The sequence below is a fragment of the Penicilliopsis zonata genome (genome assembly GCF_001890105.1).
Source record: "Penicilliopsis zonata CBS 506.65 unplaced genomic scaffold ASPZOscaffold_3, whole genome shotgun sequence".
In the NCBI taxonomy this organism is placed as follows: domain Eukaryota; kingdom Fungi; phylum Ascomycota; class Eurotiomycetes; order Eurotiales; family Aspergillaceae; genus Penicilliopsis; species Penicilliopsis zonata.
The window spans coordinates 1,450,803-1,473,620 of record NW_019208913.1 but is presented as its reverse complement, the minus strand read 5'-3'; the positions used below and the strand labels follow the sequence as shown (position 1 = coordinate 1,473,620).

At 53.3% G+C, this 22,818-nt stretch overlaps 9 protein-coding genes across 9 annotated transcripts; 3 read left to right on the top strand and 6 right to left on the bottom strand.

Moving 5' to 3' along the window:
- Positions 1-593: 593 nt before the first annotated feature.
- On the bottom strand, positions 594-1,525 carry ASPZODRAFT_129745 (hypothetical protein). The gene is made up of 3 exons (XM_022722343.1): positions 1,335-1,525; positions 806-1,281; positions 594-742 (listed from the first exon to the last, which is right to left on the bottom strand). The coding sequence occupies exons 1-3, from the start codon at positions 1,470-1,472 to the stop codon at positions 628-630; spliced, it is 729 nt and encodes a 242-aa protein (XP_022583817.1). The 5' UTR covers positions 1,473-1,525; the 3' UTR covers positions 594-627.
- A 554-nt stretch (positions 1,526-2,079) lies between these two features.
- On the top strand, positions 2,080-4,372 carry ASPZODRAFT_129744 (hypothetical protein). Its single transcript, XM_022722342.1, has 5 exons — positions 2,080-2,341; positions 2,430-2,712; positions 2,778-2,908; positions 2,962-3,615; positions 3,680-4,372. Exons 1-5 carry the CDS (start codon positions 2,216-2,218, stop codon positions 4,178-4,180), a joined length of 1,695 nt encoding a protein of 564 aa, XP_022583816.1. The 5' UTR covers positions 2,080-2,215; the 3' UTR covers positions 4,181-4,372.
- Positions 4,373-5,338: 966 nt separating this feature from the next.
- Positions 5,339-7,390, top strand: ASPZODRAFT_1450760 (hypothetical protein). Its single transcript, XM_022725071.1, has 3 exons — positions 5,339-5,398; positions 5,457-6,737; positions 6,811-7,390. The coding sequence occupies exons 2-3, from the start codon at positions 5,511-5,513 to the stop codon at positions 7,225-7,227; spliced, it is 1,644 nt and encodes a 547-aa protein (XP_022583815.1). The 5' UTR covers positions 5,339-5,398; positions 5,457-5,510; the 3' UTR covers positions 7,228-7,390.
- A 40-nt stretch (positions 7,391-7,430) lies between these two features.
- ASPZODRAFT_61361 (hypothetical protein) lies at positions 7,431-8,099 on the bottom strand (the record flags this gene model as incomplete). The annotated part of the gene is made up of 2 exons (XM_022728982.1): positions 7,431-7,553; positions 7,623-8,099. 2 exons carry the CDS (start codon positions 8,097-8,099, stop codon positions 7,431-7,433), a joined length of 600 nt encoding a protein of 199 aa, XP_022583814.1.
- A 1,148-nt stretch (positions 8,100-9,247) lies between these two features.
- Positions 9,248-11,119, top strand: ASPZODRAFT_157714 (hypothetical protein; the record flags this gene model as incomplete). Its single annotated transcript, XM_022726322.1, has 3 exons — positions 9,248-9,483; positions 9,567-9,626; positions 9,686-11,119. The coding sequence occupies exons 1-3, from the start codon at positions 9,445-9,447 to the stop codon at positions 11,117-11,119; spliced, it is 1,533 nt and encodes a 510-aa protein (XP_022583813.1). The 5' UTR covers positions 9,248-9,444.
- A 110-nt stretch (positions 11,120-11,229) lies between these two features.
- ASPZODRAFT_140213 (hypothetical protein) lies at positions 11,230-13,037 on the bottom strand (the record flags this gene model as incomplete). Its single annotated transcript, XM_022724638.1, has 3 exons — positions 11,230-12,401; positions 12,459-12,974; positions 13,028-13,037. 3 exons carry the CDS (start codon positions 13,035-13,037, stop codon positions 11,230-11,232), a joined length of 1,698 nt encoding a protein of 565 aa, XP_022583812.1.
- A 572-nt stretch (positions 13,038-13,609) lies between these two features.
- On the bottom strand, positions 13,610-16,528 carry ASPZODRAFT_1450822 (hypothetical protein). Its single transcript, XM_022725072.1, has 5 exons — positions 16,290-16,528; positions 16,093-16,233; positions 16,010-16,023; positions 14,293-15,940; positions 13,610-14,250 (listed from the first exon to the last, which is right to left on the bottom strand). Exons 1-5 carry the CDS (start codon positions 16,320-16,322, stop codon positions 13,768-13,770), a joined length of 2,319 nt encoding a protein of 772 aa, XP_022583811.1. The 5' UTR covers positions 16,323-16,528; the 3' UTR covers positions 13,610-13,767.
- Positions 16,529-18,903: 2,375 nt separating this feature from the next.
- Positions 18,904-19,820, bottom strand: ASPZODRAFT_60072 (hypothetical protein; the record flags this gene model as incomplete). Its single annotated transcript, XM_022728889.1, has 2 exons — positions 18,904-19,628; positions 19,694-19,820. The coding sequence occupies 2 exons, from the start codon at positions 19,818-19,820 to the stop codon at positions 18,904-18,906; spliced, it is 852 nt and encodes a 283-aa protein (XP_022583810.1).
- Positions 19,821-20,253: 433 nt separating this feature from the next.
- On the bottom strand, positions 20,254-21,860 carry ASPZODRAFT_150200 (hypothetical protein; the record flags this gene model as incomplete). Its single annotated transcript, XM_022725592.1, has 2 exons — positions 20,254-21,623; positions 21,692-21,860. 2 exons carry the CDS (start codon positions 21,858-21,860, stop codon positions 20,254-20,256), a joined length of 1,539 nt encoding a protein of 512 aa, XP_022583809.1.
- Positions 21,861-22,818: the final 958 nt, after the last annotated feature.

The window sequence follows — 22,818 nt, the reverse complement described above, 5'->3', positions numbered from 1 at the left end:
AGGAGGAGGGGGGGGTTGGTTTAAGGATCGGAACAATCGGGGACGCGACAGATACGTACCATTATCTTCATTGTCAGGTTTCGAAGGTGCTTGAGGTGCACTTGACTGTGAGGGAACATCTAAAACCAGGCGTAAGAGACGCTTCGTTGAAGGGAGGGTGTATCGCCGTCATCGTCATCATCATCATCATGACTGCCTGGGCAGGTACTTACCGCCCCACGGGGAGTCTGCAGCGTCCAAATCCATCCTCCGGACAATGGAAGCCTCTTCGAGCGAGAGAAACGATATCAAGCGCTAGATCTGATGAGCCTCGGATTGATTGTTTGGCTGTTCCAGAGCGCAGGCAGCGGGTCTGTTCTGGGGGGGATTAAGCTGGAGAGAACAGATGCCCGCCGGTTGTCGCTGGACCGACTTTAGCTTAAGTCTAGGCGGCTCCCCACCACAAGATATGTACCACGAGGAGGTCAACTTTTGCTTTTTAAATAGATACTAGATACGGTACTAGAATCATTTAATTTAATTCTTGGGATGGTGTTCGTTTATTCTTTTTTTTATAAATATTTTACTATGCATATGTACTCACTGCTAGAGGTGGGCAGTACTAATATACGACCATTGCAAAGATAATCACTCCTTGACCCAGGGAAGGCCGAGCTTGTGCATCTCCACGGCCAGCTGAAACAGGTAGTCCAAGCTCTCGCATTGCGTCTTGGCCTTGGCGACGTCGTCTCCCCAGACATAGCTGTTATGAGGTTAGATTACTCGGGAGAAGTAATGGCAGGGGAAAAAAAAGGGGGGAGCATACATTCCGTGCCGCCTGACTAGAACAGCACAGGTATCCGGGTACTCCTCCATGGCCTTCTCCAGACTGCCGGTCAGATCCTCCTCAAACGCAGTGTTCTCGATGATGGGGATGCGGAGGGTGTCGAAGAAGCCCATCATGCCCTTGCCCTTGCCGCGCGGGATACCCTTGATCTGTTCGATGTTGCTGATCTCGAAGCAAGCGCCCGGCCCCTTCTCACGCTCCACCAGCAGAGTGACCAACACAGCCCATTGCGAGTGGGTGTGGATACAGCAGCCCGCCCCGCGTTCGAACGCAGCGAGGAAGAGGGGTGTACAGGCGGACGGGTTGAGATTGAGCGGCTTGCGGATGTACTTGCGGTCCGAAGGGGGGTATTTCGGGGTGGGAAACTCGAGGACGAAGATGTTGCTTGGTTTGATCAGTTCCTTCTGAACGCCCGAGGGGGCAATAAAGATGTGTTCGCCGCGGCGGATGGAGGTCTAGCCATGTGAGCAGAGAATCAGCTTTGGTTGAAGGAAATCTTTCTACTGACACCCCCTCCCGTCCCTGTCACCCATCCCCAGTTGTAGAACTTGCGGCACAACTCCGGGATCAGGTTGGCGGGGTGCTCTGGATCTTCCGACTGGACCAGATGGTCAAACTTGTCTGTACAGGCGTCTGGGTGAGCCATGATGGATGTCTGTCTGACGTTTCCTGATGCTTTCTAGACAGTCAGTCAATGCTACCTACTGAGGGGAACCTTCAGTCTTTTGACTCTTTTTGCGCGGGGATGTCGCAATCGCCGCAGCCAATAAGAACAGAGCATGGCGACACGAACAATCATTGTACTGGTCTACCCTGGATTTACCTCCGTCCGGCAGGGAAAGTAGGGGAAGTAGGTTTTCTAAGCAGTAGTACCTAGGTAGGCCATATATTCAAATAATAGAATTAATAGGTACAAATCTAAGGTACCTAACTGGTACTTCATAAGCTATGGTGCCTGAGGCATAAATAGATTATAGTAATCTACTCTATAGTATTGAATTAATCTACTAATATTATATATATTATTACATTTACTATATCTATTAATTAATTGCAATAATCCATTCTAAATATGTAGTAGAATATATCTAGAGAATAATAGCCAAGCAATAGCAATCTACTAATTCAATTAAATTGCTGGTCAGCATGAATAGTCTAGCCTGTTTGGGCAGGCCTGCCATAGAAGAGGCCACCTTGGAACTTCGGCTCATCCCCAACATCTCGTCGCTTATAACGCGCCCGCGAGACTTCCTCTCTCCACCCCTTCCTTTCTTTCCTTCCGTGTGCTGCTGGCCGCTCCACTGGTTTTGACTTGACCTTCGCTCCTCGCCTGCGGGACCGATTGATCTTGCTGATTGTCTCTCTCGCTCTATCTATCCACCCGTCGTCATGCGTATCAACGCCGCGCTGACCTCCGCGCTGGTCTCGTCAGCCACGCTGATGGGCTATGCCCACGCTGAGGAAGCTGAACAGCCTGTGGACGCCACCTCCGTTGCGGAGAAGCCTACCTTTACAGTATGTGGATCCGTTGTTGTTGTTCTTCTTCTGCTGCATCTTCTCTCCTGTCAATGGCGGCAGCTGCTAACCTCAAATTCTTTCTTAGCCCACCACGCTCAAAGCTCCCTTCCTCGAACAGTTCACTGACGACTGGGAGTCCAGATGGACCCCGTCCCACGCCAAGAAGGAGGACTCCAAGTCAGAGGAGGACTGGGCTTACGTCGGCACCTGGGCTGTCGAGGAGCCTACCGTGCTGAAGGGTATGGAGGGCGACAAGGGTCTCGTCGTCAAGGACGTCGCGGCCCACCACGCCATCTCCGCCAAGTTCCCCAAGAAGATCGATAACAAGGGGAAGACTCTGGTTGTTCAGTACGAGGTCAAGCCTCAGAGTGAGTTTTTCCCTGATCGCAAATCATTAAGTCGCCCTAGATCGTACATAAATACTAATGGTCAGACTCCCTGGTCTGTGGCGGTGCCTACATGAAGCTCCTCCAGGAGAACAAGAAGCTCCACGCGGAGGAGTTTTCCAACACCACTCCCTACGTCATCATGTTCGGACCTGACAAGTGCGGTGGCACCAACAAGGTAAGCCAAAGCCTTCATACAGTTTCGACGTTATATCCTAACAATCATTCTAGGTCCACTTCATCTTCCGCCACAAGAACCCCAAGACTGGCGAGTACGAGGAGAAGCACCTGAAGGCCCCTCCCACCGCCCGGACCTCCAAGGTCACCTCGGTCTACACCCTGATCGTCAAGCCCGATCAGACCTTCGAGATCCTCATCGATGGCGAGTCCGTCAAGGAGGGCTCTCTTCTTGAGGACTTCACCCCGGCCGTCAACCCGGAGAAGGAGATTGATGACCCCAAGGACTCCAAGCCCGCCGACTGGGTGGACGAGGCCAAGATCGCCGACCCGGAGGCCAAGAAGCCCGAGGACTGGGACGAGGAGGCTCCCTTTGAGATCGTCGACGAGGAGGCCACCCAGCCCAGCGACTGGCTCGTCGATGAGCCCACCAGCATCCCCGACCCGGAGGCTGAGAAGCCCGAGGACTGGGATGACGAGGAGGATGGTGACTGGATCGCCCCCACCGTGCCCAACCCCAAGTGCCAAGAGGCTTCTGGCTGTGGCCCCTGGTCTCCTCCCATGAAGAAGAACCCTGCCTACAAGGGCAAGTGGTCGGCTCCTCTGGTCGACAACCCCGCCTACAAGGGTGTCTGGGCTCCTCGTAAGATCGCCAACCCCAAGTACTTTGAGGACAAGACCCCGTCCAACTTTGAGCCCATGGGCGCTGTAAGTCTTCATATCTTGTCTAGATGAAAAAAAATTTTTTTTTTTCAAGGCTAACGAATGACAGATTGGCTTTGAGATCTGGACTATGCAGAACGACATTCTCTTCGACAACATCTACATCGGCCACTCGATCGAGGATGCGGAACAGCTTCGCCAGGAGACCTTTGACATCAAGCACCCCGTCGAACTTGCCGAGGAGGAGGCCAGCAAGCCCAAGAAGAAGGAAGAGCCTGCTGCCCCCACCGGCGTCACCTTCAGCGAGGATCCCATCACCTTTGTCCGCGAGAAGGTCGACACCTTTGTCACCCTGGCCAAGCAGGACCCCATTTACGCGGTCAAGACTGTCCCCGAAGTTGCTGGCGGCCTGGGCGCCCTGCTCCTAACCATGGTCCTTGTCATTGTGGGCGCCATCAGCGCCAGCTCCGCCGCTCCCGCCGAGGCTGCCAAGAAGGGCAAGGCCGCTGCCACCTCCGCCAAGGAGAAGACTGCCGAGGCCGTCAGCTCCGCTGCGGATACGGCTAAGGGCTCTGCTACCAAGCGGTCCACTCGCTCTTCTGCGCAGTAGAGGAAGAGACAAAGCAACCCACCCAAAACAAGAACAAAAACAAAAAGGAAAGAAAAAAAATAATCATACTGCGGATTTGAATCACTCTTCCGTCCGGGTAACCCCTCATCATCAATCCATAACCGGCCAAGGCAAAAGGACTTGCTGGGAGCGTTGCCACCTGTTATGAGATATGAAAACCATCCACCCATTACCACCCGAGGGCCTCGTGACTTGTAAAGTACAGCATAGCATATTGCTTTAGTTTATTGTTTTTACCTTTACTATTTTCATACTGTAGTCGTATCTACTCATGAGAGAGCCTTATGTAGTATACTTGGTAGCAGGCAGAATTAAGTAATATGGTTGACAAGAAGGAAGTACGGAGTATACTATCTTATCAAATGAATCAACAAGCATAGATCGTACCTGGCAAGTAACTACTTAGTAAGATACCTTAGATAACTACCTAGATACCTAGGTACCTAGGTACCCACCTAGCTAGGCTTAGCGTACCGCCAAATTCCTGGAGAGCAGGAACCTGATATATGAGGCACCTATTCTAGCTCTCCAGGGCTGCCTGTGAATTACTAGTTACCACCTATTTACTATTATGTACTATGTACTCTAGTACTCTATCTTAGTATATATAGTAGATAGATTCTAAGACATTCATTTCCTCTTATTAATTTAGCCTATTCAAAGAGACGGTGTAGTCTAGGACCATATTGAATCTCCCCACCAAACACCTCACTACTACAGAGAATAGATATCCCGAGTGACCGCAGTCATATTGGATTTTAGTTACGAGTCAGCAAATAGTAGTTATATCAAAGACTCGCTACTACTACCTATATACTACCTGGTACCTAGGTAGTCATATAGTAAGTACCTTATACTACAGTAAGAGGCTACTGAGGATGTACCTCCCTACTTTGTACTCTATGCGACCTCCCCTCCTGATTGGCCCTCAGCGCCGAGGTGGTTATCAACGGCCGTTATCGGCCCCATTCCTGAAGAAGAAGGACCGGAAGGATCCCCGGACTTGTCCCTGCCGTATATAACCTACTCTCCTGCAGGTGACCAGGACCGCTGCTCTCGTGGACCGCCTTCACCGATTCTTTATTCATCTATCCAGCTATTCACCTATTCACCCATTCACCTATTCACTTCTTCATCACCCCCCCCTCTCCCCTCTCCCCTCTCCCCTCCACTCAATCTCACCATGGCCGCCCGTCGGTCTCTCCGCTCTCTCCCCACTCTCCGCGTTGCCTCTCCCCGCACGGGTCTGAGCAACGCATCCGCCACCGTGGCAGTCTCACGATCGCTCTCCTCGTCAACAGCATCGAGAATGTCCCCGTTGCAGAAGAGCTCATCGCCGTCGCTGGTTGCCTCGAGGAGGCTGCACGCCACGGCGCGCCACCTGAGCCCCGCGACGACCTCGGCGGCGTCGACCGCCACCGAGTACCCGACGACGCACGACGCCATCACCGACCCCGTCGACACGACCAACTTCCTGAATAATGAGTTTGTGCCGTCGCAGGCGACGACGTGGATCGACCTGCACGACCCCGCCACCAACAACCTGGTGACCCGGGTGCCGCAGAGCACCGACGCGGAGCTCAAGGCGGCCGTCGAGAGCGCCGAAAGAGCCTTCCCCGCCTGGCGGGCAACGAGCATCATGGCCCGCCAGCAGATCATGTTCAAGTTTGTTAGCCTGATCCGCCAACACTGGGACCGACTGGCCGCCTCCATCACCCTCGAGCAGGGCAAGACCTTTGCCGACGCCCGTGGCGACGTCCTGCGTGGCCTGCAGGTCGCCGAGGCCGCGTGTGGCATCACCAGCCAGATCCCCGGCGAGGTGCTCGAGGTCGCCAAGGACATGGAGACCCGCAGCTATCGTGAACCCTTGGGTGTCGTCGCCGCCATCTGCCCCTTCAACTTCCCCGCCATGATCCCGCTGTGGTGCATCCCCGTCGCCACCATAACGGGCAACTGTCTCGTCCTGAAGCCCTCGGAACGGGACCCCGGCGCCGCCATGATCCTGGCCGAGCTGGCCCGCGAGGCCGGGTTCCCCCCGGGCGTGATCAACATCGTTCACGGTGCCGCCCGCACCGTCGACTTCATCCTTGACGAGCCCGCCATCAAGGCCATCAGCTTCGTCGGCAGCAACCGCGCCGGCGAGTACATCTACGCCCGCGGCTCTGCCAACGGCAAACGCGTCCAGGCCAACCTTGGGGCCAAGAACCACGCCGCCGTCCTGCCCGACTGCAACAAGAACCACGCCCTGAACGCCATCGTCGGCGCCGCGTTCGGCGCCGCCGGTCAGCGCTGCATGGCCCTCAGCACCTGCGTCATGGTCGGCGAGACCAAGGACTGGCTGCCCGAGATTGCCGAGCGCGCCAAACAGCTGAACGTCAACGGTGGCTTCGAGGAGGGCGCCGACCTCGGCCCCGTGATCAGCCCGGAGAGCAAGAAACGCATTGAGGACCTCATCGCCAGTGCAGAGGCCGAGGGCGCTACCATCCTCCTCGACGGACGTGGCTACAAGCCTGAAAAGTATCCTAATGGAAACTTTGTAAGTTTTATCTCCTCTTAAAAAAAAAGAAAAAGAAAAAGAAAAAAGGCTGATTTGTACCTTTACGTTCTAGGTCGGTCCTACCATCATAACCAACGTCACCCCCGAAATGAAATGCTACAAGGAGGAAATCTTCGGCCCCGTCCTCGTCTGTCTGAACGTGGACACCCTCGACGAAGCAATCAATCTCATCAACGCAAACGAATACGGCAACGGCGCCGCCATCTTCACCCGCTCCGGGTCCACCGCCGCCCGGTTCCAGAAGGACATCGAAGCAGGCCAGCTGGGCATCAACGTGCCCATTCCTGTTCCTCTGCCCATGTTCTCCTTCACGGGTAACAAGAAGAGCATTGCCGGTGGGGGCGCGAATACCTTCTACGGCAAACCGGGCCTGCACTTCTACACCCAACAGAAGACTGTCACCAGTCTGTGGCGCAGTGAGGATGCTATTAGCACCAAGGCCCATGTCGTTATGCCGACTCATTCATAGTTTTCTAAAAAGGGGGGGCAAAAAAGAAGAAAATATAGTTCTGTTACAATGATTCTGTCTCTCAGTTTGAGAAGTCTTATATTTAATCTTGTTGATATGCATGACTACTAGGAATCGATATTCGTTGCTTACGCTGTACTAAAAAAAAAATATAGCAATTGCATTCTCATGGGATACTGTCTATTTAACGAGTAGACTACCAATTACTCCTCCCGGGACCCCTGATAGCTGTACACAAGGCGTGCCAGCTGATACTTGCCATTCTTCACGATGACAACACGACGGGTGTAATGGCGTTGATCATTGACAATTTCAAAACCCCAGACCTACCAATTAGCTGAAAAGTTTATGCGCAACGACAAGAAAAAGGAAAAAAAAAAAAAAAAAACACATACCTGCTCCGCAGTCCAGCCGGCATCCTGGTTCACCACCCAGGTTTGAAGAAACAGACCCTGGCCTTGGCCAAGATCCTCGCCAGCATCGTCAGCGAGGAAGCCAGAGCCTTCGCTTCCGTCCAAGAGGATCTCACCCCTCAGGAACTTCTGGATCTTCGCCTCATCGACCCCGTCACCCCCTAGCTCTGTTTGCACCTGGACGTTGGGTCGGAACTTGCCGTCCTCGCCTTGACTGCCACGCAGAAGCCGCGACCGGCCTACCACCGAGCCGAAGATGTGATCCTTGTGACCTCGTTCCTGCCAGTCGGTGGTGCGCGCCTCACTGGTGCCCTTGATGCCGCCCGTGACTATCTGATCGATGTCGATCTGGTACACGGTCTTGTCGTCTGCACTGGGGGCTTCCCGGATCTTCAGTGTAATAGTAGCCAGTCCAATGGCCTTGCGAGTCACCCAGCCAATCCCTTGCTGGTAAAGCATTAACAAATCGTTATTCTACTAGAGTATGGGTTCCTACCAGTGCCAGGCAAGGCTCGAAGGGGTCGGAGAGAGACTTGTCCTGCGAGGGGTATCATCGTTAGCGATAGAATTCAATATTCAGAATTGAATTGGGGGGAATTATATCGTTACTCCTCAATACGATACTTGAAAACACATAATACTAGAAAAAAGAAGTACTTACCATAACCCAGTCTCCGTTGAGGTCCTGGATGGTACGATCCGCGGGGGCCGCCATGACGTCGATAATGTGCTGGGTTTTGCTGGAAATGGTTGACTGGAATAGAGATAGCTAGCTATACGATCAGAGTGCAATATTACAGTATGAAAAGGGATTCACGGGGAGTTGTGACTATGGATAACAGAGAGTGTAGAGTAGGTTCAGTTTAAATAAATCCCGCTGTAAACACGAGCAAGTTGGAGCGACCCCCAAAGCCCCCCCGCGCGCTGCCAGGAAGGACAATTGCATTTTTCTGACCTCGGTAGACTCCAACCATGTGAATCCATGTGTTCATTCATATATTGGCAGTAGAGCTACGATTGGTACTAGTGTTTAGACTTGGGTTTGGAATAAACAAAGGTTGAGAGGCATTTGTTTTGGTGAGTCGATGTTGTCTGCACTCGATGAGGGGCATCAGGTATACATTATCTATCTATTCTTCCATATGTCCCGCCATATCTTCTCTTCTCCTCTCTTCTGTTCGCCAATGATGATTTATTTTATATTTGATCTTGATATATATTGAACTTATGGTAGCCTCGAGATATAAGACATCTAGAGCATATGATATCTTGCCGATCAATTGCATGGCATATCAAGATATGGGAGCTGCAGTATTGTCTGGCTTATAAGAGCAGAGCTCACTGGAACCTCAACTCCAAGATGAATATTTCTCGTCTGCGAGAGATGGCCTCAAGGTCATGTATTTAGCTGAAGCTTTCGATAGTCTATTCAATCTTGAGTGTCTCGATGCTCCTATTTGGCTGCCAGACAAGTCAGGAACTAAACCACCACTCGCCCTTCAAGACAGTGGTAATAGGAAATATACCTAACTCATTGCTGTGAGTATCTCACAGGGAATACAGAATGCCTGTTCGATAAAAGCATCAGATGGTTAACTGGTGGAAGACAACTTGAGCTTCTGAAGCTAAAATTTAAAGATGCCCCCTTTCACGTGCCGACGCGCTTCTCCGCCTTCTGCCACCACGTCTCCGACACCAGCAGGAAATATCCCTGAGCCCTGAAGCTCTCTCCCACTTGCTTACGAGTCTCCAGATATCTAGCGGGCTAGAAGAGACTCTGAAAGAAGCGATTCCGATAGAAACCATGGCGTTCAACAAGAAATACGCTGGCCTTCCGGACTTGGTGAGTTGCGGTGTTTGTTGACAATGGCTGCTGCGTCGATTGTCTGATTGGAGGGCGATTCCTGCTTACTCTGGTGTGCTTAGGATCTTGCTCCTGATATTTACGAAACGCCAGACCTTACAGATGATGTCTCGACCTTGCCGGTTTGTTAATTCCGAGGAGATTGTCCCGTGATGGCCCAGCATTCTGACCCCCCCGATAGACAGCCACTGTGCGCACCGCTTCGGATTCCGACGACGATCTTGGTTCACACTCAGACATCGACCGACATGGCGTTAATGCAGATGAGGCACGCGCTCATTTCCTTGGTGCCACGGTCGATGCCCGTGATGTAAACTTCTCCGATAGCATTGCCACGAAGCGAAAAGCATACAGGAGCAAGACTGGCCGTCGACGGAGACGCGGCGATCAACAAAGAGAAGCGGGAGATCTTTCGGACAGCGAGGATGAAAGTTTCGAGAGGAAGCTCACTCGCCTTCGCCGCGAGGTGGAGGAAATGAAGAGTGAGCTGGTGACGCGACAAGCCGAAGCGCAGCGCAAAGAAACCCAGGGAGAGGCACACGACCAGGACATGGGCGACGGCGTGATGGAGCTCAGCCGTGCGCTGGACAACCTCCATGCTTCGTCAAGGAACACGGCCGGCCCTTATTCTGCGGCCGCCACGTTGTCCCAGCAGATCTCCAAGGGGTCGCTGAACGACCATTCCGCGGCTGCAAGCAAGCCAAGCGGCCCGGACGGGAACTCAAACACAGCCTCACAGACGTCCCCCTCTTCGCCGGGGGTCCTAAGCCATGCTGCGTCCTTCGACGGCCGGCTCGCCCTGATCGAAGCCGCCATGGGCATCTCCAGCGCTTCCAATCCGTTCCTCGCCGACGGCGGCAGTGGCTCGCAACCGGCCCTACAGCCCATCCTCCCCGCTCTCGACCACCTCACCTCTCGCCTCTCCACGCTCACCAGCATTCTCATCGGGCCCAACCCCCCCGCCTCGGCTGTTCCGACCATGGGGCCCGCGCCGCCGTCAACCACATACACGACCCCGCACCTTGAATCCCTGAGCAGCCGTGTGCGCAAATTGACTGCCGATGCAGACTCTCTAGCCTCTGCGCGTAGACGAGCCGTTGACGCCGCCAAGGCAGCACAGGCAGCACGCATCGCGGCAGCCACGATCGACTTCACGTCAGAGGGCATGTCCGTTTCATCTTCGTCAGTAGTGACGCCTGGCGCCGGCGCCGGCGGTGCCAATAACGCCAACACCACCACCACCACTAACAATAACAATAACAACAGCGAAGGCCAAGACCCCGCCGCCTCGCAGCGCGACGAGCAAGCAGCCAAGATCCAAGCTCTGTACGCGACCCTGCCAACGATCCAGTCGCTACACCCGCTGCTACCGAGCGTGCTGGAACGGCTGCGCTCCCTGCGGGCAGTGCATGCCGGGGCAGCGCAGGCGGCGGATCTACTCGAGGGTCTTGAGAAACGCCAGGCGGAGATGTGGAAGGAGATCGAGCAGTGGCGTGAAGGGCTACGGGTTGTCGAGGAGAAGATGGACCAAGGTGAAGCCGCGTTGAAGAATAACGTCGCGCTTGTTGAGCCGTGGGTGCGAGATCTAGAGGGGCGACTTGAACGGTTGACCTAGCAAACTGTACTAGGGTAGTACCTAGGTAGGTAGGTACCTTAGTTCAGGTTTATACTGTACTGTATGTACATCAAATATTGTACATGGAATTTAAATCAGCTCCTATTTATCTATCTCTGCATGATTTTGATCCTCGGCTCCATCCGTAGTTCAACCCAGTACCCCCTCAACACCCTCCGCAAGACATCACTAGCCGATTCCCAGGCTTTGAGGGCATCCTCTCCGAGCAACCGTCGGATGACGCCGCTCTCTATCGTTCCTGCAACGGGTTCTCCCGGCCTCACGATCTTGAGTCCCGCGAACCCGTCGATTGTTCGGATTTGATGCCAACTAGATGTATCGGAGAGCAGGAGGGATTCCTCGCCCGGCTCGATCAGCGCGTAGTCGAATTGCGACCAGAAGGTGGCCTCCGCTTTCTGGGTGTCGTCTTCCGTCTTATCGTACCGCCAGGTAGGTAGTTGGTTGAAGCGTGTGACGCCCGTCTGACACGCAAGATTACCTAGATATACCGATGCAGGAGAGTTTCCCAAGCCTTTGCTCGCGTTGGCGTATTCGTGGAGAGTGCGTAGAGCGAGTCCGCCCGGGTAGTTGGCCGCAGAGGAAGGCAAGAGGATAAGGGTTGAGAGGGCGAGAGAACCGAGCGTGGAGAGGACGAGCCCGGCGGAAACAAGAGCGTAGAGCATGGACTTGCCGCGCCGGGTCCAGAGGTAGGCGGCGGCGCGGGCGGCGGTGGAGGTCAGCGGCGGGACGACGTAGACGATGAACCGCCACTCCTTGTGCGGCTGGAGACTGTACAGCGCGACAAAGGCCAGACAGGGCAATACGGTGAACAGGGAGGATGTCCGCATGGCAGGGTGCAGTAGGGCCCAGGGCAGGGCAAGAAAGATGGCCGCAGGGTTGGAGAGGAGCCGCGGAAGGGCGTTGGAGAAGTAAAAGTGCCAGGGGTGCGTGCCCCACGCGGACGCCTGGCCGGCAAGCACATTGAACTTGAACGCTGCCAGCTCAGGCCATAACGGATACTGCTGCCAGAAGAACGAGTCCACGAGCACCGTCGTCGACAAGCCCACCAGCAGGCCTAGCGCCCCGGCGGGGATGATCTCGCGGGCGATACTGATCCGGCCCGTGGCGAAGAGCACGACCGTCTCTGCACCGAGGAGGAGAGCCAGCTCCGAGCGGAAGATGATCCCAGCGACAGTGAGGAGGAAAAGTGAGGCCCGGCAGCGGGTTTTGTAGGTTTCCGCGGGTATCTGTTCGGGTAAAAGGTACCGCAGGGCAAGCGTAGCTATAACTTAGCAATTTTTTTTCTAGATTCAAGGGGCGAGCTAGAAAAGAAACTCACTCAATCCAAATGCAAACATGTTGGACAACGGCCTCGACGCATAGAAGAGGACATGGAACTGACTGGCCTGGAAAGCCACGTACCAGAGCGCAGAGGTATATCCGTACGCTCTTTGCACGCCAGACGCATACACCATCAACGCGACAGCATTGAACATTCCTAAAATACCACGAACTGAGAGAGAGAGATCAGAACATAAGCGATCATAAGGATTGTCTTTTTGGGTCAAGGGCGTACCGAGTACTTGTTGGTCCAACTCCGTCAGGAAAATCACGGGCTTCGCAAGGAGAGCAAGGAATACAGCCCCCACGAACGTCCGGGGCACGGCGCCCGGGAATATAAAATGATCATAATGTTCGCGAAGATAGGCTTGCGTGTTTCCCCCCGAGATCCCGTAGGATAGTATATCGTGCGTCGCTTGGACGTGGAACGATTCCTCGACTTTCGTGTAGGGGGCGGCGAGGAGGTGGAGGAGGATGAGGGCGGGGAAGGCCGTGAGGGCCAAAAGAAGGGGTACTGGAATCAGACTATTAGCATATCATTGACGTTGGGGTTGGCTTGTCTCTTACTGCTCCTCATCGTCACGGTGTCAATCGTGGTGAACAGAGCTCCCACTGCAAGCTGGCATAAAGTGCTCCACTAAAGCCATGTGAAGTATGACATCAGCCAATTTATACTTACACCTAGGTATATATATGTAGACCCAAAAGAAAAAAAAAAAAAAAAAAAAAAAAAAAAACACAAAAAACTAGTAGAGTACTCCGTCTATAGTAGAAAGTTTATAATTCAGATGAATATCTGCTATACAGGTTTCGACAACAGAGCGCCAGATTGCTATGAGTAGATCTGCACCGCCAATCCATCGAGCAAGACACCAAGACAGTAAAGCAAGACAGATAGCAAAGTATAGGAGAAGCAAATGATATAAAGATCTCAAAACGACGCCGGTTCCCGCCAGTTGTGACCCAGGTGGTTTTGTTTTTTTCAAGTACATATCACATAGGGGCAAATAGGTACATTGGATATACGCAGATGGGGGGTCGGATCATGTTCACACAGAGAAAGAAGAAGGGATAATAGAAAGAAAAAAAAAGAGACTCTGTCCAGGTACCCAGCCTTGATGCAAGAGACCCAGAAAACAGCCATAATTTTGTGACTAAAACAGGGATGTCGAAAAAAAAAAAGAAAAAAACGACGATCAGTATGTACCGGAGAGATTATGTGCAGTATGTCAAAGTAATGACTCGAATGAAAAGATGAGTAGAAACAGGGTGACTCCGAGAGTATGGTCTGATTGCAGACCGACCTCTTAAGAGAGAATGCTGAACGACTTCTTGCGGAGGCTGAAGCTCCGCCATTTGCCGTGGCCATGCTTGCCGTTGGAGTCCTTGAGCATATCCTCGTCGTGAGCGATTGCCTTGGAAGAAGGAATCGGCGCTGAATCCTTTGCTGGCCGGGATTCGGGGATTGCAGGAGGTATATCGGGAACAACGGGGACAGCAGGGACAGCAGGGGCAGCAGCAGGGGCCGTTGACGCAGTCTGTTGCTCTGCAGGGGCCACCATGGGCGGTAGATCGGTGGAAGAGATCCGTCGTTCGCGGTGATTGCCACCGATCCGGTGGCTGAAGCTCTTGCTACTACGTTTCAGAAGATTCAGCCCCCCAGCCAACTTGTGGGGGTTGTCGTCGTGGCGGCGATCTTCCTCAGCCTTGCTGGCCTTGCTGGCCTCGATGGCGGCCCTCATCTCAGCTTCTTCACGCTTGAAGTCTTCCCTGCGCTTCGCCTCCTGCTCCTTGCGGCGATGCTTCTCGTTCTTCTCGCGTTCCTTTTCAGCGGCCTTCCGCTCCTTTTCGGCCGCTTTGCGTTCCTTCTCCTCTCGGACTTGCTCCTTGCGGGTGTGCGCATCTTGCTTTTTCGGACTGAGTGGCGAGGGAGAGGAGATCGGGAGCGGAGGAAGAGGAGGAGGCACTGTCGTCGCGTCGGGCGATTGTGGTACTTCCGGCTCGGCCTCCGGATGCTCTGGGTGTGGAGTAAGCTGGGGTGCGGTCGGGGCACGCACGAGGCCATAGCGGCTGGTGGTTTCCTCGTGCGGGGAAGGGATCTGCGAAGCGGTATGGAAATGAGACAAGCCGGTGGGGGACATGGGTGAGAATCCGTTCTGCTTGAAGGCCAGGTCATTCACGTCCATGGAGGCCATGGTCGAGGCGAGATCCTCTTGTTCCTGCTCCTTCATCATCGCCTCCAGGGTCGTCTCCTGGTAGAACAGGACGTAGGCGCAGGCCAGTCCTGGCCGGTCGCCGAAGAAGTTGCGGACGTAGTTCTTGTCCACGGGTTCGACCATCTCATCGTCAAAGAGCAGCCAGCCGCGGTCCTCGGTCTTGATGATGGCAACGTAGTGACCGTGGTAAGGCCCACCGCCGATATGAACCACCACGGCGTATAATTCATAAAGCCGATCGGGGTCCTCGGCTTCGTCGGTGGTGTTGAATAGCCGCAGGTGGTAAGGGTACACCACCCGGTGGAACAGCTTTTGCAGCCTTTGCAAGTCTTCGGTGTACTTGAAGCGTTTCAGGTGGAGGGCAAGCACCCGAGGCAGACGCTTGATCTTCATGCGCTTCTCGGCCTCCTGGAGGCCGCCGCAGTTGTCACAGTGAAACTTGTTCCGCTCGCACAGCATCTCTTCTGCGGAGAACTTGCGGAGACACGAAGTGACGGAGGAATGCTGTTCCAGATCCACCGAGAGATCAAGGAAGATCTCATCGCGTTGCGAGACGTTTTCACACGTCAGGCATTGGGTTTCGGAGGTCAGGGTCCCCTCGAACAATTCGTGAACCCAACGAGTGGTGCTTGGGGTTTTGGAACCCGTGCTGATCGTGGCTTGGTCCAGGGACTCGGCGCTCTGTCCGGGCGCCACGTCCTTGTCGAGGAGGGCCAGCTTGGCCGCCTCGGCCTCGACGTTGGAGACGACTTCGTTGAGTAAGAGATTCAGAAACTCGTGCGCATCCTGATGCATCGCCGTGCGGAACATCTCGTGTTCGCGGCGGAGGACCTCGAGGAACTGCTGGGGCCGCACGATACCCATTCGGATCTGACTGCCGACCACGGACTCGAAGAGGTCCTTTAACGAGGTGAACAGCGACTCCGACATGCCATAGCTGGGGGCGTTGTTGTTCGGTTCGAGCAAAGGTAGTGTTTGTAACGCGACCTTCTTCTTGTACTCGGGGGAATCCTTATCTTCCGGTTTTTGCGGTTGGTTCGGGGGCACGCCGGCGCCGCGAGCGGACGACTGGCCGTTGGGCTGCTTCGCCTGCTTTGCGGCCGCCTGAGCCTCCAGGTCGATCGGATTGTTGGGATCCTGAATCCTGAGTGATTTCTCCAGCGCTGCCTCCAGAGTTTCGATCGGTGTGCGTCGCGGGTAGTTTATGACAGCTTCTCGGAAGGGAATCGAGTAGTAGAGACATTGAAGGATCGAGTTACAGTAGCTAGAGCACAGAAACAAGTCAGCTGAAAGCAGCCCCCCTTGGCCACGATGGAGCCCAGGTTATGCTTACCATGTATTTCCATACTACCCGCAATCAGATTAGCACCTTGAGAATGGGGATTTGTATAGTAGAGCAAGAAGTCGTTGACGTACATTTTCCATGCCAAAGAACTTGTCACTGCCATCCTGTCGTATTGGGCCCATATCCTGCAAATGTTTCTCAAGAGGAGTCACGACCGGTGGGTGTGCTTCTTTTTTGGTCGGCGTTGTCCCGACCGCGGGACTTGCGGTTCCCTTCACGAGCGATCGATTAGCAAGACGAATCTGATTTCCACACCGAAAAGACCTACCGCATTGTTTCTGAATCTAAACAAAGACCCCATGGTGAGCAGACAGACTCGAAACAGACTCGGCTTAGCAGGCCGCGATCCGCCTCATCTGCGTGTTCAGCGCCCTGCGAGAGCTCCAAGCTCCCGGCACGTTCGGTTGTGGCTGTCGCACAGAAAACCACCAGGCAGAAAGGTCGAGGGAAGTTGATTGTAGACGTAGAGCAAATTCTCGCACAACTTATTTCAGTGTCACCAGGCCGTTGGTCGGATTATATGCGGCTGGTCGGATGACGGTTTCCTGTCCGTCAGCGGCTCCCCAACCGTTCTTAGGCGAAGAAGAAGGATCCGAGTCTAGGGAGAGAGAGAGGCGAAGCGCAGGGAGGAGGAATGCGAATGACGACACGCAATCTCCTGACCACACTGAAAGCGACAGCGCTTCGCAATTGAGATAATATGATGACGAATATATGAGGAGGTTGAGGGGAAAGCGAGCAAGGCAGCAGCAGTTCGTAGGTTCGGTCGGTACTGGGCAGTTTTGTATGACGGGGCGCCCGGGCGGAAGGGTGCGGGCCAGAGTAACGGAGCCGACTCGAAGGATTAGAGGGCGGTCAGAGAAGAAGAGGGGAAAGGGAGGCGAGGGGAAGCGAAAGAGAGAGAAAGAGAGAGAGAGAGAGAAAGAGAGGGAGGGAGAGTAGAGAGGAGGAGAGAGGAGGAGAGGAGAGGAGAGGAGAGGGGCTGGGCACTACTACTACTACTACTACTACTACTACCAAGACAATAACTAATAATCAACTATAACTAATGGAAGAACAGGCAAGAGGTGGTAGTAACCAACTAAAGAGACAACCTGACCTCATCCATCCAGTTCCTTCGCCCTCTTGTTCCCTCTTGTCTGGCCTGGAGCCGCGAGTCCCCTAGTAACTGCAGGTAACTACTGGAAGCCCCTCCGCAGAGGCAAAACGTGCGCGGTAATTTATGGGGAGGAGCTAGTATTGTGACATAGTGAATCCTGCCTGTCAGTGGTCGAGAAATAATACTACATAGTACTACTGAGGAGATAAAAATACTACAAAAAGATACTGTATAAGAATTTTTAACAATATTAATTAATAATATAATCGCCTAGCCCTGGACACCACCTGGGAGGAACTGGTTCAGTGGCGCAACCTTTTCCATGTCAGTACCAAGATGATACGCCCACGGTGTATTGCACTGTTCCTGGTATTATACAGTAAGGCTGTATTTATGACCCTACCTACGGAGTATACCTAGGTACCTAACCTATCTGAAGGACTCCCCAAGCAATACTAGGTATCATGTTGTTGTCATTCTACCGATTCTGTCCTTGAGACTCAAGTATTTGGCTTATTGTTCTACCGTTATGAGTGAGTGAATTATGCACTCTGTGGAGTTGGGTTGTAGACAGTGCTTCTACTACCAAGGTGCACTACATACCTAACGACATGGATATGTAGGGTACTGACTATAGGCGAAGTCCTTCTCCTATTGCCATATAGTGTAACTACTTATGTATGTAGTACTGTAGACTACATGTAGTCTGATGATTGGCGACGTGCATGCAGGGACGATTTTCGAGTCATTTTAATGGACTAAGGTATATTCCCTCATGGCAGATCAATGCAGTAATGCTAAGGTTTGGATCCTGACACCATGACCACAGGATAAACGCCATGATATTATAGATATACCTATTTAGGGTGCGGTTTTAGTCTGGAAGGTACTCTGTATACTTAGGTACATACATAAGGTATACCGATATATGCCTCAGGCATCAATACAAGCACGAGCCACGTGGAGGGCAAGGGTGCGCCTAGAATATTACTCCATACGGAGGACGTGCCACCAGTAGCCTTCTTCTCTCCAAATTATTAGCACACAAAATCAAGGAAAAGATCTACATACTCCATAATTAATGATTAATACTGCACACAGAATAAAGACTTCTCCAATCAACTAATTCATCTGAGACTAATGACTGTCTCCATATTGTACCTATACTAAGTACGGAGTAGACTCCGCTTTTGCGGAGAAATAGTTACATACCACTAGTAAGGGGAGTAATAATACTAGTCTGGATGGCTGTGCATTGCATTGCATACAGGCACGAGACAGGTAGTAACAGGTAGTTAGAACCTATCTAATTACTAGTAATAACATAGTTATAAGTACTAATAAATAGTGCATACAAATACGGGCCACTCAAGTCTATCCCAGCCAACTAACGTGCTGCCAGACCAAAGCCAGGTATTTAACACCGTATTGCTCTAGCGCCTGAGCCATGTGCCCTCGTTAGATCAACCAGGGTCCGAGTCCTTCGGCCGGTAATATATAGTATAATAACTATACTATACCTTAGTACTAGGTAGTTACTACTGCGGAGTAGGTAGGTACTATAGTAGTATGGTACAGAGTAATAGATTGCCATCTGCTAAATTAGTAGTAACTTTAATTATAGCTATACTATAGGTAGCTTGTTTAGTATTGGTATACGACATGGAGTACCTAGGAATATAATAGATCAATAGTTAACAGTAATAACATTAATACTGTTGTCTATAGAGTAGACGACTTTGTTACCTAGGACTACCTCAGGTAGATACCTAGGTAGTATCTACTATCTGGCTATCAAATAATACGCAAGACAAGCGACAAAGAAAGGTCCCAAATATAGCACCCCCCTCATCGCCAACCCCTTGGCGCTGCGTTTGAGCCCCAACTGCACCTTCTCATCGAGCCACTGCAGCCGGTTGAGATGCGGGAAGGGCGTGTCGGGCACAGGTTTGTCCAGAAAACGACACAGCGGCTCCCATCCGTCTTCGGCCAGGTTGAACTCCAGCAGACGGTGCGGGGGGGTCATCCGACGCACCATCGCATAATGTTCTCGATACTTGGTTCTGCTCTTCGCCCGTGCCTCCTCCACGCTCGAGATCCCCGCCCACCCCTGCAACGTCGTCTTGTGCACCTTGCCCAACGGATACAGGAAGAACGGGTCCAGCAGGTGCGCCAGGGGCGCAATCGGGTTGAACGTGTTCTTGATCACGCTGTTCATCCAGCTCGCGTACCATGACTCCATCTCCCGCTCCACCAGCACAACCTTGGCCTCCGGGTACGCGGCGATCAGATCGTCGGCAAACGCCAGCGCCGGCGTGTCCGTCGACACCGCAGACACGTCGTGCAGGAGCTGGTCGAACTCCTCGCGTCCAAACGGCTGTCCCCCCGCGCCAAAGAACTTCCGGTCCACGCCTTCCTGCCACATCTCGATCTCCCCGAATCGTGTCGACATCAGCTGCATCGAGTGCCAGCAGCGCAGCCCGAGCGTCTCCATCGCATTACACATCGCTGGAACTAATCAGAAGAAAATAACCCTAGGTAAAGAATATATATTCTCACAATGGCTGACTTACAAACCGTCCCGGTCCGGCTGAACCCCAGGCATAAACATTCCATCGGAACCGTTCGTTTCTTCCCCCTCGGCGACTCGCTGCCTACAGGCTGGAAAAACTCCGGGTGTCTTTCTTGAGGCGTTGCCATGGTTAGATGGTTGGATAAAAGTCGTCAGGTGGATATACTATGGTTGTAGCCAGGCCTGGTGATATCGGTCAATGGATCTGACTTCGCTCTTTATCTTCTGGTGATGCCAACAAAAAGGCTGGGCCAGCGTCACACAGGGTTTTGATTAGTTGGCATCGGAAGGATTGAGAGTGGGACGGAGCTTGTAGATCCCAGTATCACTTGATCTTATTATTTTTGGGGGCCTGAAGTTGGTAGATTGTTTAGTCGGAGATACAGCCCACTCGGGCACTTATAGATCTCACTGTACACTATGTACATTAGACAGTATTTATATAATTTAGAGAGACAAACAGCTGAGAGACCTAATAGTCTCATTGAATATAGTTTAGGTTGGTTTGTGGAGAGGTAGGAGAATAAGATAAGAGAATATAATACAATAGACTACAACGACTCAAGCGCCCCCCTCGGCTTGCCTCATGAGAAAGCCCTTGACAAATGGTAGCCGGTCGATAACATTCAGGCCGAGACTGCGTCCCCACGCCACAGGGCCCTGGCCAGGCACGTTGTACAGCTTGTGGAGGAGATCGCAGACGCCGCCCACCTTGGCATTCGCTCCCCATCGTTCCGTCGAGTACCGTTCGAGGGAGAGGAGGTCGCCGACGTCCATCCCGTGGGTCACGGCGTACTCGATGGTATTGGAGAGCGAGGCAACGTCGCCCAGCCCTAAATTGAGGCCCTGTCCCGCGAGCGGGTGGATCACATGCGCCGCATCGCCGATCAACGCGACCCGGGGGGAGATGTATGTGGACGCGTGGCGGAAGCGCAGTGGGAAGGACGCAACGCTGCGTTCCTGCACGCCTGTCACCATTGGCGGGATATGGTTCGGTTGAGGGGTATGCTGCAGCCGCCAGGTCAACTCGGCGTCATGCTGGTTGACTTCTTCTTCTTCTCCCACGCGCTTCATCTTCATCATGTACTTGAGATCCGTCATGGACAGTCGGAATGCAGCATTGACCATTGAAATGAACGCGTTCGGAGGGAGAGACTTGAGATACGCCGCATGCTCCGGCGTGGTAGACCACACCAACGTGGCGTGGTTGTTGGGCAGAGGCAACAGAGCGATCGGTCCTCCCAGTGCAGGCAAGAAACGCTGGAACGCTGTTCGCATCCCGGCCGGGAACGTGGGCGCCTCCGAGTCCGAGAGAGCCAAGGTCGCAACAACGCCGTGTCGATTGTAGTCCCAACCCTCGGTGGCAATGTCGGCAAAGGATCGAACAGGACTGTTGATGCCATCGGCCCCGACGAGCAGCCGCGCTGCGATGCGGACAGGGGGCTCAGAGGTCGACGCCGGAGAGGCCTCCGATGGCGCCACCGTCAACACTGGCCAGGCAGACAGATCAGGGCCGTCCGGATGATCCGAGCCATTCTCAATCGACGAGACGGTGGTCTTGGAAAAGATCTTGAGATTCTCATCACCGGAAGCTTCGATACGTGATAGCAGCGCACGCACGAGATTGGCGTTCTCCGTCATCGTTGCCACCGTCCGCGGATCCTCAAACGGCGACGTCTCCTCTGCCCAGTCGAAAGATATCTTGGACCCTGTTTCCCCATCCCACACCTGCATCTGCTGGTAATCCTGCACCCGGTCTGTATCCAGCAGCTCCAATGCCCCGATCCTCCGCAGGAACGCGACCGACGAGGGCGTAAGGCTGCTCACCCGATTGGAAAATTCATGGGTGGGCAGATCCCACGATCGGGCTTTATCCAGATCCTGGCTCTCGACGAGGGCAACCTTCAGCTTCGACGTAACCGGAGAAGCCCCTATTAGACAAAAACAAAAATCAGCACACCAATATCACGACTCATCGATCAATTCAATCAAGGCATACGGAGAGCTGCCAGCAGCCCCAAGCCAGCCGGTCCGCCGCCGACACACACGACATCGTAGATTTCCGGGTTCTGAGCGGGCTTGGAGCTAAACCTCCGTCGAGGAGCGAGCACGCCGTGTCGACACGACGAGCAGACGTACGGCCGAAGCGCGGAGCGAGAGGCAGACATGGTAGCTGTAGCTGTAGCTGAGCTGGACCCTGGAGGGGTTGTGGTCGTGAAGAGCTTCGCTGATGATTGTCGTTTGGAGTTGCCGAAGAAGGACGCTGCAAACAAAGCAAACTTGGACTGACATCCCACAGTTTCGACCACCACCACCTCCTCCTCCTCACGATTCACCCTTCATCTTCTCGATCTGATCTTAGATCTTATTCTTTCCTTAGATTCTACATGTATGTGCTCTGCAATGCATCGCAGAGTACACCACCCTGTCCTCCCGAGTGGCAACTACCCAGTGTATTGAGTGCTACATGCGGAGCAACCGAGAGGGAGATTGGTACTGACTGTTATCTTGACCTGCTAATGACAATAATAGACTGACAGAAGCTCGATCACACTGATAACCCACCACGATGGCTTCCCTTGAATGCTCACGGCGTGCTCCGGGTGTAGGACCCCCTATGCTGGCCGCGAGGCGCAGCCTGACGCGTTCTGCACACTCAGCCACCACGCCGAGGAACCCCTGGGTCTATGCAGTTTCCCACGGGCGTACACCGGCCACAATAATGAGTTGTTCTAACGGCCGACCCGGTGGTTTGACCAAGTGGCGGCGACCTTGCACCGTAATTGTTTGATCGACGGGAGGCATGTCTCGGCTCGAACTGGATCATTGGATTTCCCACCCTTTCCAGCCGTTCGGGTTTGAGCGCGCGACAGCTCCAGTCCGGGTCTGGCTACTGGATAGTCACCGCAGCCTCACGGCCCTACAGGTGATACACACATACTTCGTATATCTCACGGTATACATCGATGATCTTGCACATATATCACTACTAAATATATACCTTGGTCCGTGTCTGCGAGATCTGTGTCACTCGGCCGGCAGGGCTTCTAAAAAAAAAAGGCACTCATTCTTTTCTTGAAATCTGTTCTAGTCTATCAATCTGTCACCCTGTCGAATCTGCAGTCT